This window comes from Apteryx mantelli, chromosome 2, assembly GCF_036417845.1.
Source record: "Apteryx mantelli isolate bAptMan1 chromosome 2, bAptMan1.hap1, whole genome shotgun sequence".
Taxonomy (NCBI): domain Eukaryota; kingdom Metazoa; phylum Chordata; class Aves; order Apterygiformes; family Apterygidae; genus Apteryx; species Apteryx mantelli.
In genome coordinates, this window is record NC_089979.1 from 121661735 (window position 1) to 121680614 (window position 18880).

General features: G+C 39.1%; 2 protein-coding genes across 7 annotated transcripts in view; one reads left to right on the forward strand and one right to left on the reverse strand.

The window, feature by feature from the left end:
- NEK11 (NIMA related kinase 11) overlaps positions 1–5633 on the reverse strand; it is a 110195-nt gene extending 104562 nt beyond the window's left edge. Inside the window, exon 1 of the mRNA XM_013950728.2 lies at positions 5152–5633. Within this exon, the coding sequence (XP_013806182.1) occupies positions 5152–5321 (170 nt within the window). The 5' untranslated portion in view covers positions 5322–5633. The remainder of the gene's footprint in view (positions 1–5151) is intronic.
- A 3640-nt stretch (positions 5634–9273) lies between these two features.
- Positions 9274–18880, forward strand: part of ASTE1 (asteroid homolog 1) — a 43240-nt gene continuing 33633 nt past the window's right edge. For 3 of the 6 annotated variants that reach the window (XM_067291410.1, XM_067291409.1, XM_067291411.1), the window contains exons 1-3: positions 9274–10629; positions 12565–12775; positions 13763–13958. In XM_067291410.1, the coding sequence (XP_067147511.1) occupies positions 9304–10629; positions 12565–12775; positions 13763–13958 (1733 nt within the window). In that variant the 5' untranslated portion in view covers positions 9274–9303. Of the gene's footprint in view, positions 10630–12564; positions 12776–13762; positions 13959–14080; positions 15293–18880 lie in introns of those variants that run through there. The other 3 variants (XR_010883456.1, XM_013950706.2, XM_067291412.1) reach the window with 3 other exon arrangements.

Here is an 18880-nt window from a genome sequence, read left to right on the forward strand (position 1 = left end):
CAAGAACCTTCATTCAACCTTCTGATCTCTCTTATTCTCACTTTCTCTTCTCCCCATCTATTTGTCTTCTTGCTCTTTCCTCTCACAAGTAGGCTTATGTCTTCCTCATCTCTAAAGACTCACCTTTCATCACTTGCCTTCATTTTTCCTCTTTTTTCTTTTATGTTCTGTATGTTTACAATTGCTTTTTTTTAAGTCCTGTACCTTTCTAAATCCTTACGAATTGGAAATAGCCCTTTGCATTAACTAAAACTGCTTTTGCTTAAGTTTCTAACTAGTCCCTTTACTGATTTTCTTCAATCTCTTCAGACATTTTTGGCATTAATCGTGTCCTCCTTCTTGGCTACTAATAATGCAGCCCTCTCCTGACTAATCTCTTGTCTCTCAAGTCATTCCTTCACTATGTTCTGGAAGAATCTCACCTTCCTGACAATTTTTTTTTTAATGTACCAGTAGATTCCATCCTTGTTTCCCACCTTTCCCCCTTTTTCACCTCACCTCTGAGATCTCTTATCTGCAAATACAAATTGTGATATTTTGCTACTGCTGCTCTGGAGTGTTCTACATCTAGTTTAAGTCTATCTCCTCCTGCCGTGAAAGACAAACCAGCATTTCAAGCTCAAGCCATTCTCAGTCTCTGCTCTGTCCACCCTAAGTACAGAAACTATTCTGCCAGACACACCAGCCCATAATCCAAACTTGATTTTTTATTTGAATTTCTTTCCATGCTTATACATATATGCAGTCTCTCTTAATTCTCCTACAAATCCATTTTTAAAACTTTCCTGTGATGCGATAGCTACAAAACTTGTTAACACTTAGACAGTGGCCACAACACATCGGCAGCCTTTCATCCTCACTACTATTGTGTCATTGTTTTCAGGCATGAAATCTCCCTTCATAACTTTTGTCTGTAAGGTCTTTGCAGTAGGGACTATCTTTCTGTGCTGGGTTTTTGCAGCACCCAGAACAATATTGTCCTGGCTGAGAGTCACCAGTGCTACTCTAATCCAAGTAACAGCAATACACACTGCTGTTTCATAAAGAGAGAGGAAACAGAGAATCTAACGTTTGTTACTCCAAATGCATGTGCTACTTGCATTAAAATAATGCCCTATCAAATAAAGTAACTGTTAAAACTATCCTCTGCTCTCTAGCTGCCAGATAGTCCTGGCTGTAGCCTCCATACAACTATGCAGCAGCCTTGCATGGCTGGGTATGCAAGCGTATCTGGGATCTCTGCAGCCCAGAACGTTCACCGAAGGATTTTACACATCAGCAGGTGATGGGGGCACTGAGTCACAGTTGCCAGAGCTGTCAGTTCCACAAGCGAGAGCTCTGCTCCCCTGGCTGTAACCCGGCCCAGAGGAGCTCCAGGCAGGCCAAGGAGCAGGCTTGCAAGGCAGCAGGGGTTGGCAGCAGCAGCGCACAATCGTCACACAGCAGCATTTCTCAGGCCTGCTCAGCAGCCCCTTCCTCACCCCTATCAGCTGCCTCGGCTAAAGTCAGTTCAGGTCTGGCCCCCCGGCAGGTCTGTCTTATCTCTTCTGCCTGATATTAAAAGAGAGGCAGGAACAGCAGCTGACCTGAGCTCTGAAGCAACCCACACTTCTCTCTGGGTGGTCTGCTAGCAAAAGAGGAAGCCTGCCCAGAAGCAGAAAGACCCTTTTGCAGGCAAGAAAGATGAATCTGCAGAAGTGGCAACAAAGGAGGAGATCCCCACCCACACAGTACTTCCATTCCTGGAGGAACGATTCCACCCAAACTCTTGGGTCTACACTCTGTTGTTCTGCACTAACTAAACTAGTATAGCAATGAGACTGAGGCTCTTTCTCTCCTTAGACACTTCTATCCACCCATAATAACCACTATTATCCTTAAAATGAATAAATGCTGATAATCAAAAGAGATATCTTGGTATACTTGGTATAGACAGGGCTACATATTTCCAAAAAATTACAAAAGTCCTAAAGCATGTATATTTATTAACATTAGTAAAATTCCAGTCGAGTATTACAATTCACGAGAAAACACGTTGAACTATTTCAACTCAAGAGTAGGAATTTTAGCAGCCTCCCATAATACAATGTACTTGAAAAGCTTTATTAAATTTTAGTAGTACAGAAGCAAGAAGCTGGCACACATTTCTATGAGGCAGGTATTGCTGGCCTGAACAGCTCTCTGTAGACAGCTTCTATATGAAATGAGCCTGTCGACTTGAGGCATGCCCCAGATCATCACACTCTCCCTCCCAGCTGAAGCAACTGTGCGTGTAATACTTCCCTCACAAAATCTAGGATCCTTCAGGGATAAAGAAGAATAAGGCATGCCCAAAAACTACTTTTAGAATCATGCAAAAGCTATGCAGACCACACATGAAATCACATGATAAGCACTGTTAGTCACTGGGTTAACTCATTCTGTAGATATTGCACTAATAGAAAATTGAAGAATAAATTCTTGAACAGCTTCTGTATCATTATCCAAGATTTAACTTCTTGGGAATTTGCATTCTTATGGTTTATTTTTATGCTCTTTCACAGTGCTTTAGACTATTACATGGGATGGGTAGATGATTTGCAGGAAACTATCTGTGACTGAATTCATGCTGTATCTAACATTTATCTCAGCATGTTCTGGATCATCTCTGAAGCAATAACAATAGAATTCTAATTCTGTTGAGATAATTTAGGGCCTAAATAGCTCCACTCCTTTTATCTGCCAAAATGCTTTCAGAGCTCTATTAAGATTTTTTAAAGAGTGAGAAGTATAATCACTTATTTTTTCATTTCCTTTGGAAATATATATTTACATGTGTATATATTTCCCAAAGGGAAATGTGATGGATGCAGTAAGCAGTAAAATTCCATAATGGATTCTTTTCTTATTTGAAAGTAGTGTTAACAATGTGCCTTTTTAATACATTTTACCACCTTATGAAATCAATATCATTAAATAGTAGAAACTGTCTACCCTCTATCTTGAAATGCTGCTTGAGGTTTCATGTTCACCTGGGCCAATATTTTTTCATCTATTAAACATCTAAATGGCAGAAATTTAGGGGAATCCAATCTTAAATCTACATTTAAAGCTCAGGAGGAGTGGAGGGGAATAACCGTGATATGATTACCCCCAAGTGGTGTAAGGAGGAACTACAGAACATTACAATGAAAGCATTTGGGCTTGTTAAATAGTTGTAGTCACAAGGAAGAGGCTAATGAAACAAAAGAAAAAGAATATGCCAACTAATACTCAGCCTCTGTCGTGAGGATGGCAAGGGACACATGCAGCCTCATCCCTATCAAAAGACAGGCATGAAATGCTGCAGGCAGTGAATGCTTCTTCAAAACAAAGTCACTACAAATCAGACTTCTTAAATAAAATTCTAAAAAATATATATAGAGAGAGAGATAGTTACTTAAAGGCAAAACACATATTGCTTGTTTTGGAGGTTTGGCAGCTTGAACTATAGTCAAAAATACCAGAACTGAAGATATACATTTCAGTATTCTTCTGAAGTCTGCTACTATTGAACTCATTCTTAGAGTCTTTAGAGTCCTATAAGCTCAGGTAGTTCCTACCTCTAATTTGTATGATAAATAATGCTAACAGAAAAAGAAAATGCCAAATATTTTCTCCAGTTTTTAATCGAAGTTTTGCATTAAAGGACTTTTTTGCAGCAAACTGTAGCTAAGGCTTGGAGAGATCCAAAAATTGTATAAGCTGACACAGGGAAAAATAGAAAAAGCTAAAAGCTTACTGGCCTCTAACCCTGATTCAGTGAGCTGAGAAATGTAAATTGATACAGAAGGAAAATAAGTGAGAGAATCATGTCTTGTCTGCACATTTATTAAGGCATTATTGTCAAGAATGCATTGCTATAAATGGCAAAACTGCGGCACACAAAACTGAACTGATGAGACCTGTCCAAATCCAGGCAGGCAAAAAATCCAGATTTGTTGTCAGTTTAAAAAAATTGCCATCAAATAGGGATACAGCAAAAGGAATACACTTACTGGAAGACTTTCTGTAATTATTGCTTCTCATGTTTCATTTATACAACTTAATCATAAAAAAATGTTAGTTTAGCAGGCTTCCTTTCATGGCACAGTGGCACAGAACTGATTCTTGAAAGCATCCAATTAGGTGCTACAACAGACTTATCTGGAGTAAATAAGAAAATGGCTGAAATGAAGAGGAAAGTCCACTAAAAGACATTCAGAAATTCTGACATTTTCATGCCCCCTTTTCAAGTTTGAATGCCTTAACAGGCCCGTGTAATTGGACAGAGCATTACAGAGCTAGATACTGCAGCAGTTGGACTCAGTTAGATTAGGGATTCTCTTTCTCCACATTTTTAAGCAAAGAATGTCATGATCATGAAGATGAATGAGCATGGAGTGGAAGGCAAACATCCAACATTTTAATAAGTGTGTTCAGAAGAAAACTCGAAGTTTAATTATAAATTATATAATTGTATAATTTATAGCTAAAGGTTATAGTAAACACATGGTGTATATATTACATATAATATATGTTACATTTTATTATATCTTTATATAATTATAAATTATAATCTACAAATTATAAAGCTGTAAGCCTTCAAAAAAATAAAGAAGAATAGTAAATTTGTGAAAGCCCGCATATACCTTTGCTCTGCTTCTTGTCAGGACAGTGATGAAATTTTCCTCTGTCCTGAGTCAGCGCAAGGGTCCTTTTCACAACGTATACCTTATGTTAGGAACTCGACCATGGTATGACAGTGGGGAATGGGTAATTCAGATACATTTTTACTGGTTAAATTACTTATTACATAGCTTTGGAGATGTACATCACTATGGCTCATAGATTTTCCAACCACCTCCATTTTACCTTGTGTAGTAAATTAAAAGGACTTAGATATAAGCACCATCAGACAGACTGATATCTGATAAAATATATTAAAGAAAAACAGATTCAGTTGGAATGTGAGTCAGCATAAAGCCTGGTCCTATTTAACACCATCACTAAAGTTAAACAGTGTGTTTGTTAAGCCTGCAGGATAACACCAAACTGAGAAACGAGACATAAATTAATACAAAGAAAACATCTACAATGTAAAAAAACATGGTCCAAACATTTTTATTTAAAGTATTTGAAGTGCTTACTTACAATTCTTCTCCTTGTTTTGCTTTCTTGTCAGAAACCAGATAAACACTTCCAAAGCTTCCATTGCCAAGTTTCCTCTGAACTGTGTATCTTCTTGCAAACATAGCAGCTGAGCAAGCAAAATTAGATCTAGCAACGGTGACATACTTAGCAGTTTCTTGAAATTTCAGCATTGTTCTGTGCAACAGAAACTACGAAAATTTCTCTAGAATACAGCTTTCAAATTCTCCTACTCTTCCAAGGACGTTCACAGGAAACACATGAAACAGAAAAAAAATGGATTTGACTGAATGTACTACTCTTATTAAAATGCTCATCTAGTTCTGCTACAGTGCTTAAGGGGGGTTAATTTACAGTGGAACACAAATTAAAAGTGGAAACATTATTTATTAAATTGTGGGCAGCAGACTTGAAAAGAAACTTGAGATAATGCAGATGTGGTATATCAATACTAAATGAATTTGTTAAAAGAATAGGATGGGGGATATGAAACACAGGCATTTATACATTCATTTATTTAAAAGTTCAGGTGTTTTTTTCAAAACCAGGAACAACTACACCTGTATTTCACCTTACAGTTCCCCCAGATATGGCACAAAAAATTGTATCCTATCTTTATAGCACCACAGTATCTGATACCAAAAATATCTCTGTTTCAGCACCAGATCAAGTAATTCCTGTGTATATTTAGAAGCATAATCTCCATCCATAATTTGAGTTCATTTCCATCAATAACTACAAAGCTGTTCTCTCCTGCTCTTTTACTTGCCCCTCAGATTTCACCAATTGTTTTTCCTCACATTTTTATTCCAGTGCTGGCCTCATTACTTCAGCATGATTCACCACTAGTATCTGCTGAAAATTAGAGCTTCCTAACTACTAACAAGCCTGCAAGACTTTCAATAAACCCTACTTCTTCCACCTTCCTTTCTCCTTTGCTAAAACAACTTTTCTTGATCCACCTTATAATAACTTAGCTTTGATTTGTAATCCTTGTTTAACTGAGGGCCTAATTCTGCAAACATAGGGACCACAAAGGCAAACCTCTAGTGTTTCCACAGCTTTCAGTAATCAAACAGGGCTTTAGAAAAAGTGTGCTTCCTTCACCTTCCTCATTCCAAATGGCAAAGGGTAGGTGTTTCACTGCACACGAAAAAACAATATTGCTTTCATTACCTTGCCTTTTTATGACGCTGTGCGCATTATTTGTGCTTCAGGAACCTTTGGAACAAATAGAGGTATTATAAGATCCTATGATCAGCGCAACTGTTACTACTATCAATATTGCCTGTGGCAGTGCAGGGTCACCACACTGCATTTGTTCAGCATAGCATTTTAATGTCAATGCAAGCATGTGAAAATGACTTTTTGTTGTTCTGGAAAAGGAAAATGAAAAATGCTTGATTTTAAAATCTGCATTACTGCTGGCTACAAGTCACAGTCTTCACTTCCTAACAATTACAGAACCCTAATGAAGATTATGATTCTGTATTTTATAACAATAATGCTCTGTGTGCATGAGCCTATTTTAACATCCATCTGCTGAGCTGCTGGCACACTGCGCCAATGGGCTTGACTTGGTAGTGTCACTGTATTATGAAGCACAGTCAAATTTTAATTACTACAAGCCATCTTAACAATGATATAAATTATGTACATTTTTTAAACAGACTCGTGAGATTCTGTTTCTGTATTCTCCTTCAGAGAGAAAATTTTGAAATGCAAACGGTCAGCTAGAAAATGGCTTACTGCTTCTGTAACTCCCACTCTGTCTTAGAAAGTATGAATGGACCGCGTTGAGGTTGCCAGGAGAAAAAAAACCTCCATAAAATAGTACATTGCCAATTCTAGAAAGTTTACATATTTTTCACTTACTGTTCTCCAAGGAAGTCTATGTTTATGGATGTCTGTATATGCCTTCGTAAATTCCAGATAGAATAGCTGTAAAACACACACCTTTTTGAAATAATTATACTTGCAACAACTGCTGAGCTTTCTCTGTCACTTCTTTCCAGATAATAGTCACTACCACTACTCACCTTGCGATTTAGGTATTTATCTGACCCCTAGGAGTGTGCCACAATCTTTTACACCATCATATCACACTTTAGAGTGCCCTACTGAGACTAACTGCTGTGCTTTATTTCCAAGCCTATCTCTCACCTTCTATTCCCTATGCTTCAATTTCCCCCTATCTATAATAAAGATAACAGTATCACTTTGTAAACTGCTTTGAGTAGCATTATAGGCAGGAGCCAATGACTGCAGCAGCGGCATCACAGGCAGATTTTAATGGTATGCACAAGGGCTGGATTGCTAAGCCATTACATTTTGAAAGAAATATCCCATGATAGTCGGTAGATGCTAGAGCCTGACCCAGTTGCAGAACTGGTTGATTTTTCAAGAAGTACACTAACTAGTAGCCTCTCCCACCTCACTCAAGCCTTTCAGCCCAACCTTCCTTGAAATTTTTGTATCAATCTCCTTCTTCAATTGAATAACCATTTCCCAAGCAGCAGTGCATCAATTGTTTCATTAAAGTCCAGGATGACTACAGATAACTCAAAGAAAAACAAACAAACAAACAAACAATCAACTGTTAAGACCCTTCCTCTTCAAAAACCCTTGTCTGTTCAGCCTGACAACACTTGGGTAATTCCACAGTACATTTTCTTCATTTTCCTGTTTTCCAGACAACCCCCATTCTGCAGCCTTGCACACTGCTGAGGCCAGACTAATGGAATTACACTGCTTTCACTTTTTTTTCCCCCCTTCTTCCTTGGCTAGAGTTAGGCTGCCACCCTCCTCCTTACTATTGCAAGCTAAGGCAAAGTTATTGTTTAGGTTCTCACAGTTCCAACTACACGTGCACAGCATGCCTCCACTTCTTCCCTTAACCTCCCTGTGTTTATATCAGAAGGGAAGATACTGTTTTTATTTTCCTTCAGATAGCCTTCAGCTTTCTTCCACAACAGTTAATGCATCTCTACACTTTCTGACTTCCAAGACAAACCTTTCTTTGCTGATCAAGGCCTTTTCCCAGTTCTTTCAGGTTTTCTTTTTACTCCTTAAGAATCCCTCTGGTACATCAGTTACTATTTCTCCCCCACTTGCAGTAAAAATTCCAGAGTTTTAACACTTAAACTCCAGATCTCCTCCAGATTTACTTCCTTAAATCCTTTCCCCCCCAGTGACTTCACTGGCATGCTCATTTAAACATCTCAAAATATTTGTTACATCTCTTCTCTTTTTGAAATAAAAAATTAATAGGGAGATTCCTCCTGTTTTTTTCACCTTATAAAGTTTAAACAAAATCAGCTGTTGAACACTATCTCCACAGTTATTTTCTATAACATCTTCATAAGCCTTGCCAAGTCTAAAGTAGTATCACCTCAGCTGGCTCAGATTTTGCCTGCTACCAGAGGGAGAATAAGTAAGAAAGACTTTATCTGTAGCATCAGCAGCAAAGGAGCTCGCAGGTGGTGGTAAGAACAAGGTCAAATATACTCAGCTGTCCTTGTCCCTCCCCACTCCAGGGAAGCTAATCAGTGTCACAGACACATTTAGGGAATCAAGATCTCCTAGGATAACCTCAGAGATACTGCCGCCTTACTAAGGGGCCCTGCAAGGCTCAAAATTCATTCTCTGAGAGCCTGGGGGAGGGCAGGGACACACACACGCACACACACACGCACGCACACGCACGCACACGAGGCGAGTTTGCCCCGCGGTACCCGGGGTCCCCCGCACCGGGCTCCGCCGGGGCCGCCGTCAACTGGGGCCAGAGGGGAGAGGCCGCCGGGCGGCCGTTCCCTCCGCAGCCTCCTACCTCGCCCGGCCTACGGCCCCTGGAGCCAAAGAGGGGCCCAAACTGGGGTGTGCGCGGAGGATGCCGGCTCCGCGGGGCGCGCGGCCCGGCCCGCCCCAGCCCGGCGACCAGGCGACTCCGCGCTGCCCAGCTCGTGTTTGCCCTCCGTCGCTAGGAGACGCCGCGCATACGCGCTGACACCGCCCCCCCCCGCGAGGAGGAGAAGCCTTGATTGGACGACTATGGCCGTGGCTGTGCGCCACTTCCGGCAGGGCCGGAAGCGGCGGGAGGAAGTAGGGCCGTTAGGGGCGGTCGGCGGTTACTCCCCCTCCCCCCCCGCCGCCATCATGGGCGTCCCGGGGCTGACGGGCTTCGTGGAGGAGCACGGCGGGTTCCTGGCGGCCCTGCGGGTGCAGCGCACCAAGCTCGTCATCGACGGGAGCAGCCTCTACCACCGGCTCTTCTTTGCCTGCGGCGCCGACGTGCGCCACGGCGGCGACTACGGGCCCTTCGCGGCGGCGGTGGGCGCCTTCTTCGACAGTCTGCGGGCCTGCGGCGTCGCCCCCTGCGTGGTGCTGGACGGCGGGCGCGACGCCGCCGACGGGAAGCTGGCCACGCTGCGGAGCCGCGCCGCCGAGCGTCTGCGGGCGGCGCATGGGCTCTCCCGCCCCGGCGGCGGCGGCGACGGGGGGGGGCTGCTGCCGCTGCTGGCCCGCGAGGCCTTCGTGCAGGCGCTGCGGCGGCTCGGCGTCCCACTGGCGCAGTGCTTCGCCGAGGCGGACCGCGAGATCGCCGCGCTGGCTAACCGCTGGGGCTGCCCCGTCCTCACGCTGGATAGCGACTTCTGCATCTTCGACCTGAGAGGCGGCTACTGCCCCCTGAGCCACTTCCAGTGGCAGAGCGTCTGCGGCGGCGGCGACGCGCTGGGCTGCTATATTCCCGCCAAGCGCTTCTCTTCGGAGAAGTTCTGCAGCCACTTCGGGCGGCTGAACAAAACTTTGCTGCCGCTCTTTGCCGTCATGAGCGGGAACGACTACGTGAATCTGCCAGCCCTTGAGGTTTTCTTCAGCAAGGCGCGGTTGCCAGGTGGATGCTGTGGCTGGAAGGGGAGGAAGCACGCCCGCATTCAGGGGCTCCTGAACTGGCTCTCTCGTTTTTCTGAGCCAACGGAGGCTATAGAGAACGTATTGCAATATCTTAAGAAACACCAGAGAGAAGAAATAAGGGAGCTCCTGCAGGCTTCCATGGAGGGCTATACGCCATCTGATGTGAATCTCGAGGACTTTTTTCAGCATGGAAACTACGAATCTCAGGCGGCCAGGAAATCGGACTTACCACAGTGGGTACTTGATGCTTTGACAAAAGGTGAGCTGTCCCCATTTATCAGTGATGCCCTGATTTTAAGAAGTACCTTCCTCCATGTTCAGGTGGAGAACATGCAGAGGTCCAGCGCACATAGCACAGCTTTGCCCATTCGGCAAGTTATCTATGGACTACTTCTGAAAATATCTCATACTACTGAGGCTGCTTCTCCAAGTAAGCAGATCAGCAAGCTGCCAGTTGTATGTGAATTTGACAGAATCCAAAAGACACTTAAAAAAACATTTGTTCAAGCAGCAAGTCTACCCGCAGATTTTTGTGATGATCATTTTCCTTTGGACAAATTAATGGAGGTAAATGGTTGTCACAACAGACTATGGTTAATAATTTCTGAGTGACAAAAAATAGTTGGGACTCGTGCTGACAAACTGACCCCTAAATGCGATGCCTGCACTAAACTGTCTTACAACTCCCACAATAAGTATATACTCAGTACAGAGGTACTTACAGGTTTCTGAGCTTGTCCTATAATACTTAGGAACTACATAATTTTCATTTTTATTCTTTTTTTTCTGAGTATACCAAGACAAATTATGGGAAAAGTTAGTAATGCCTATTTTCAGCATTGCCTAAGTTTTCCATTAGATCTTCTTCTTTCATCCTTATGCAGTCTGTTAAACTAATACTTGCTTTTATCATTGTAGGAAAGAACTCAACAGTTTTGTGAAATTTAGAAAAGTGCATTTCAACATTGTGAAACTTAATTTACATTTGGTCAAGCCATGAATGTTTTGGAGCAATATTCTGAAACAAAATCTGGCACACTTTTTTTAATCACTATTATTTCCATCTATGAACCTTCCAACTGCCCAGCAGTTGTGTAGTCTGTCTGCAGTGAGTATGCTTCTGCCTTAACTGAAGCTGCTGCTTGCCAAACAGAATAGCACCTGAAAAACAACTTGAAAGGAAAAATGTACTAGGTTAGTTCTACCATTAGCAATTCTGGGTAAGCATTTGCTTACCATTGGCAATTCTATATATTTAACTATATATTATATTGCATATTCAAGTCTTGTTCTCTATCTGTTCTGCCTTTCAGATCCGCTGTAGCGCATGAGCTGTGTTGGCAGTGCTGTATGTAATTGGTACATTATTCTGATGAAAATTTTTATCACCTGCTGGTACCTATTTCATACAGGATACTAGTCTGTCACTGCTATTACCATTAAATGCTAGAGATAGCTATGGATCCAAAGGTCTGCATTCAGATCATTTTACACAGGTTTATTGTTAGTTCAAATAAACAACATACAGTTAAGAGTTTGAAAAGTCAAGTTTTTGGATTTTAAAAAACATTAATGGCATCTTACTTTGGTCTTGGTATGTATGCATTTCATTGATCTTCAAGTTTTGTTATTATAAGAACTCTTCTAATTAAATATATGGGAATTATCGATTCAACAAAAGGTTACAAGAAGAGATATTATCTTGCATTTAAAATGTTAAACTGTTCCAGGCAAAACTGATTTCAGCTTGTGTTCTACCATAGATTTGCTGCCTAACAATAGGCAGAACCACACTAACCCAGATTCACAAAACAGGCTAACTACAATTGAACAGGCTGCTGTTATTTTGCTAAATGCTGGATCTACCCACAGATAAAGTTTATACTGACATTTTTTAAAAGTTAAATAGCACAAAGAGGGTACACAGCCTTTTTTTATACACATGTGCTATGAGTTCATACTTTACAAGTGAAAATAAATGCAAGCTTCACGTGGAAGATTTCATTGTTATTACAGGTGAATGTGTTCCCAACATATCAAAAACAGGCATAAGCATTACAACTCATAAAGTAAAAGTAACTTCTAAAAGGAACGTAATGAAATTATACATATTTATCTGTCATATCAAGGTGACTCTAATACATCATGGTTACTAGATTTTCCAAGCAGGTTAGTTTTTGCATGGGTGTGTAAATTAAGTTACCTGATCTTGCAGGGGACTCTGAAACCTCTTAAAATCTAACTGATCTCAGGCACTTGTAAAAATCTGCTGTTACCCTTCTCCCCAAAACTTAGCTGTATTGTTTTTAAAGGTTAAGTAGTATTTCAAAAGAATGTCCTGTTCAGACTATGTGTGCAACTTACCAAAACCATGTTTTTATGGAAAATCTAGCATTGGCTAGTTTAAGTTCATTTGCATTTTGGAAATAGCAGGGACTTGCTCACAGCAAATAAAGTCTGTTCCCTTTATTTCTCTACTCCCAAATTTTTGTTTATTTACAGGTGCCCATGTCATGCCGTCTAATGCTTTTGCTGGAGACTCTAGGAGTGAAAATGAGTATTCTGGAATCTGTCCCCAGTCACTTACAGCTCCCTGTTGCTGTAACCTGTTATTGGACACGTAGTTCAGAACCAAAAGTGAAATTGCATCAATTAAAGGCTTTACTTCTAATGATAATATTTGGGGAATTGCACAGGACAACAAACGATCCAGGTATGTCTCCAAAGAATACAATTTTAGATATTCAACTACTATGAAAATCTATACCTTAACTCTTGTTTTTTCCTCATTTGTTCTTAATTAATTGTTTAAATTCACATGAATTAGCATTGATTTACACTATATCCTGAGGTGTCACATTTTTTGCATCAATACAGAGCAGAGAAGCAGTGCTATCCCACAGCTTAACACACGAGGTGAAATGGTGCTTTTATGTCTTGTAAAATATTGATTTGCATTTGTAAGTGTTTTTAGGACTGAAAGATTAGCTTAGGTAAAAAGGTTCAAAAATGCAAAATACATTTTTTTTTGTAAACTTAATGTATTCATGCATCAAAAGAGAATAACTCCAGTTGTATGTTCTTTGATAGGTGAATTTTTTCTTTCAGGAGAGTTTTTCTAAAATCATCTGTACTTAATGCATTAAGTTGTGCAGGCAGCCTTTATCTACCAGTGCGCTGAGAGAATTTGAAAGTGAAACAATTTCTGTGAGTACTTAGTACTTTCAGTAATATTCACAGCTATTAGAAGTAACAACATGTGTTAGCATTTCCTTCAAGAGGAATCCATGATTTGATGACAAAGAAATTATGCATGCCAAGGTTATGTTTTTTCTTTAGTTTCTAGACTATAAAAGCTGGACAGACATTGTTGCCACTTGCTTCCCAAGTAGGCTGGAATAAGGTGGGAATCTCTTTTCAAATTGATCCACTCACACACAGATTAGCGTAACAAATTACCTAATGAATAGGATTGATGATTTCACAATTCAGGATTCTCAGGGATAGATGCTTGAACTCTTACTCAATTTAACATCTCAAATTTCAGTTTCAGACATTTAAAAACACATTAGTACTTAAGCTTCCTGAAATACGGCTATTACATGTTCAAGGTTTATCAACTCTATAGATTGTAGATACTCTTCATATTGTTCACTGCAGAATTTGTTTCATTTATGTCATTTATTTATCCATAATCTAGATCCAACAGTTCTATGTTTTGAAGATGACAGCATTGTATATAACCAATTTCTAAATGAGAAGGAAAAGAAATTACAAAACATAGAGTTTGATTTAGATGCTGCACACTCTTTTTGCCAGTGGCAGTGCTGTCTCCAGATGGGATTTTATCTCAACCAGATACTCTCCTCTCCTCTCCCTGAGCCAGATCTAACCAGGTAAATATGTTTCAGAGATCTGCTTTCCACACATGCTCCTGATAAAATGCATCATATGTTTATTTTCTGGGTTGTAAACTCCGTGTGCCAATGTTGCTACATTTGGATTCCTTTCTTTAAAGATAATGAAAATATAGAAAAATACTGAGTAGAAGAGCTATTCCTTTGAAGTCCACTACTGAATATTGTATGTAGCTTAAAAGTGTGTGTGTTCTCTAAGCAACGTGCTTCTGTTATCCACTGTTGAGTTGTAATTCTAAATGAGGATTCTCCCCTCCCTTTGGGCAGGCTTTATAGTGGGACCCTCGTGCATAGACTGTGTCAAGAGCTTAAATCAGCACCTTCAGCAGAAAATGTATTTAGTTTATCTCCAAAAATGACTCAGTTTTATCAGGATTTGTTAAATACAGTGAACTCAACTGTACCACCAGACTTCTTTCAGAAAAAGACCAAGACCAAATCTGAGTCCTGCAAAAAGAAGAAAGCATGTAATAAGACAAAGGCCAGCAGATGTGCTATACCAGAAACTCAGCCTTTATGTGATGGTAATAGGTTTGCATCACTCAGAGTGGATGACTGAAAGTATTATTCATGGAATAATTTTTAATGCCATACAGATGGAAAAATTTTATTAAAATGTGACTGCATTGGAATTTGCTTGGCTTTCTTCACAGAAGTCCTTGATTCATCTGTATCAACAGTTATTCTTTCTGCAGATTTTTTTTTGGTAACAGGTTTTTATGAAAAAGATACTGTATATAAGCTTTTTTTAAGGTATCAAAATCCAACTGAAAATATGAGTAAAGAAGTTTGGCATTTCAGAACTGGACTATTTTAGAGGAATTCCTTTTTTCTCCTTGGACACTTACCGTTGGCTATTCCCCCAGCTCCTCAAACATTTCTAACATTGAAAACATCCAGTCATTAACTCTGTTCCTCAAACACAAGTTTACCTATGCTATATGTTATATATTGCAGATCAGATTAAAATGGAAATTGACAAGTCCAAATACATTGTAGAATCAGTCTTTATGACATTTCAGGTTGCATTTTCAGGGACAGCTAACTTTAGTTAGTGAAAATGCACTATATGTTGGGCTTTCTGTATTTTAGGTACTGAACTCAGGGAGAATTTTCTTCCTTTTGGTATATTTAAATAAGAACAGTAAGGGCTTGCTACCCCATGGTAGCTTTGTGTATGTATGCAAGTTATAGCAAGTTTGCTGATCCAGAGTAACTGTGTACAACCTTCAGCCATTAACAAATTGTTGTTGTTCAAGTTAGCCTTCTTTCTCTGATAGCTTTATTAAAATTACAGATCTGTTTTAACTGCCCCTGAGTCTGAACTTTAAATTACTTGGCAAACTCATACTATTATCATAGCAACACTGAAAAACTTTATATTAAAAAAATGCTACTTCATCAGTCTGTCTTTCCTATTAGCCAACTTTTCAGCAAAACTAGTCAATTTACATGAATGCTTTTTTAAAATGGGTATTTTCCCCTGTGTTCCTTGTATGAAACAAACTGCTACATTTCTGCTTTTTTCTTTTTCTCCTGAAGAATCAATATACTATTTTTTACGCTCAGGAAAATCATTATTTCTACCTTTAATCAATAAAGTTTTGCCCAGTCCTTACCAAAATTCAGGCTTGATTTCTGCATCATCTTGTTCTGTTTTCAGTCTTGCTTCTTGTCAACTGTATTTCTCATACTTCAGCTAGAAGTGAAAATGGTCTCTGAAGAAAACTAGATGAACTCCCTGCCTTCAACCTAGAGCATTTCTTTTCTTAAACAGGCATGACAGTTGGCCAGAACTTGAGTCCTTTTCCACAGTCTAAGACTTAAAAGGTGTATTTTCTTAGTTTTGTTTCAGTCATCACACGTTGTAGAGAAGAGGTCATTGGTACCTGCAATGCTTGCATCTGCTCATTTAAACAGTGTACTTTAACACTCCAATTCTGGTACCACCAGAAGAGTGCTTGACAGTTGCTTCTAGAGATGAGAGAAGGAAACAAGTCAGGAACATGACTTTCTACCCTCCAGGCTAACTGGTCTTGCAGCTGACAACCACTGTTACTTAAGTAGTGTTTTCACATCTAGAACTATCAAAAATTGATGTTAAAAATAAAATTAAGCACCTGCAATAACCAAGACAATGTGTGCCTCTGCACAGTGTAGCTGGGATCACTTGTACTAATGATTTTTTTGTGATAAGTATTTCAGGCAATAAGGAAAATCACTGGACATTCCCAAACAGCAAGAATCAAGTAGGAAGTTTCCCTAATATAATGATTTTATGCTAGGAACTAGCAAGTGTTACAAGGTTTGCTTTCCCAAAGGATATTGCAGCTATACTTACTCTGTTAAGTGGTGTGGAAGCTTCTATTGTAAAAAATAAAATGCCTTGTCCAAGAAGGTGATAAGGTCTAGCAGAGAACACTAAAACTCAGTGATAGTGATATGTGATACTTAATCCCACAGAGGAAGATGCATAAAAAACTACTGAAAATAATCCACCACCAAAGCAAATAATAAGATATTTTACAGCAATTTTAAGAAATCCGATCAAGGAGGATGTCTTTTACAGAGCACTAGTCACTAACAACTGTGATGTTCCTGATTCAGAACTGCAATAGTACAATTCAAATATCAGGCCTAATTAATAGTTACTGGAGTGTTGTAAATTTTGTAGGGCAAGCAAGAGTGTAGTGCAGATGTCAAAGGGGCAAGAAACATGACAATTTGCCTGTCATTCACTCAAGGTTTAACGGGGTTAAAGTTTTAGACAACGAAGATGTGTGAAGTACTAACAAGCCGACTCTTGCTCAAAATTCAGAAGTCCTAAATTTGGGGAAAAAACCCAAAAGCCAATAATCTATAAAAGAAAACATTTTTCTTAAAAAAGCATGCAGTACAAAGAGCTATGTATAAACCCAGGAAAAAAAGTTTGCTTTCTTTAGGTTCATCACAAAAGGCTGCGGAAGAAGGGTTTTCCATATGAAATAATTCACATTAGATGTAGATTACAGGAATGGTTTCTGATATCATACAACTGAGTTAATACTGCCATAATCTATTTAATAAGATATGAATAGATTTATAACATCGATTAAATTTACAGGAGAATTATTTTTGAGATAAAATGTGAGATGTATTTAGCATTTCTCCAAGTACAAAACTGTTATTTATTAAACTACCAGCAGATGGCGCCCATACTCAACGATAGAGCAAATTACTGGAATTTCATAATGCATTTCTAAATGGCAGTCTGCAAAGTCACATTTCCATCAGCTGTTTTCTAAACAAAGAGTTAAAGTTCTTGATTTTAGTGACTAAGACTTAAATGCTTAATCAGACAAAACCTCCCTTTGATCCATTGTGATCCAATGTATTGTTTCATTTTACAGCATTTTACCAAGCTTGTCCTTTCCTGTGGTTTTTATTACCAACATAAATAATCCCATTTAAAATAAATCTTCAGTATAAAAATACAGACATGTTTGATTCCTCTTTGATTCGTGTCAGGAGAGATTTCTTAATTTTCCTCTGAATCCCTTATTGGCAAAACACTGAAGAACCTAAGATTAATTCTTGACACTTGATGAGAAGCAGTATCTTGAATTTGCTAGTCATGAAGACTGGGATAACTCAAATGTTCTGCTTTCAGATAAAAAAAAGGATGCTATGATCACACAGCATTTTGAGAATACTTTGGAGACTGCTGACTAGATGGTTAAAAATTATTCTATTGGAAATGTGTTCAGTGCAGAATTCAGCAGTTTTGTTCCTTCTAAAAATGAAATATACCTCCTGGCAGTACAGAGCTGTGTACTGATCTTATATAGTGAAGAGAATTACTGATTCTAGGATTATCATTCAGAATTTAAAATCAAACAAGTGTACTGTATTTTTTAGAGCCATGATAGGTTTTCTATCTTCTTTTGGGAAAAATAATTAAAGCACCCTTTTTTGTTAAAATTGAGATATTATCTATTCCATGCTTTCATAGAAACAACTGAACTCCTTGACTGTTGCTTACTTTCACCCCACAAATTTCCCTGAAAATTTTTATGACAATATCCCACTGTTGATACACAATTGCTCTGAAAAGTCTCTCAAACTTGCCATTTGGTGCTAATGGTCAAGAATGGAACCAAAAAAGCAACACCCCAATTCATATACACCTGGTCCAAGCATTCTTCTATCATGGGGTTCAGTAGGTCTACAATACAAATAATGAGATTGAGCTAAAACACTAATCTTATTTTTTCATCTTCCACTGAAAAACAGCAAAGTTAATTTGGTATATTTAAAGTGAATTCCATTCAATTAAATTCAGCCTTCAAGAAGGCACCATTAATTGTTCTTCAGGATCTGAAATTTTATTTCTTCTCTAGACTGACATACCTTATTCAGAAACCAAGTCTTCTGCTAGAAAAGTGGTATGTCATAAATTTTCTTTAAAGACTAGGAAATAACACTTGAAAGCTGACAAGACATTCTGGTGTTTATCTGAACTTCTATATGTATCTGGATTTCTGGGGCTCCAAGACAAGTGCAGAGCACAAACTAATCAAATCCCACAGATAAAACTTAATCTCTTGTTGATATTCTCACGTGAAAAATATAGTAGCTATAGTTCACCAAAAGCCAAGTTAGTTCAAAAGATTCTTCAACGTACATTGTCAGTTTACACTATCGGTCTCTACTGGTATCTGAAGAATACTAGGACAAATTACTAATAAATTCTAAAATACTCTGCAATAGCTGCAAGTCTGTATTGAGGAAGACATTGTTTCTAATGAGTGAATACCAGAGTATTCAGACATTATTCATATATTAAAACTATTTTTATCATATCAAGACTCCATTATGTTTTTTAGCCCCTAAAGGTCATTCTGTAAGTTAAAACTGTAAGT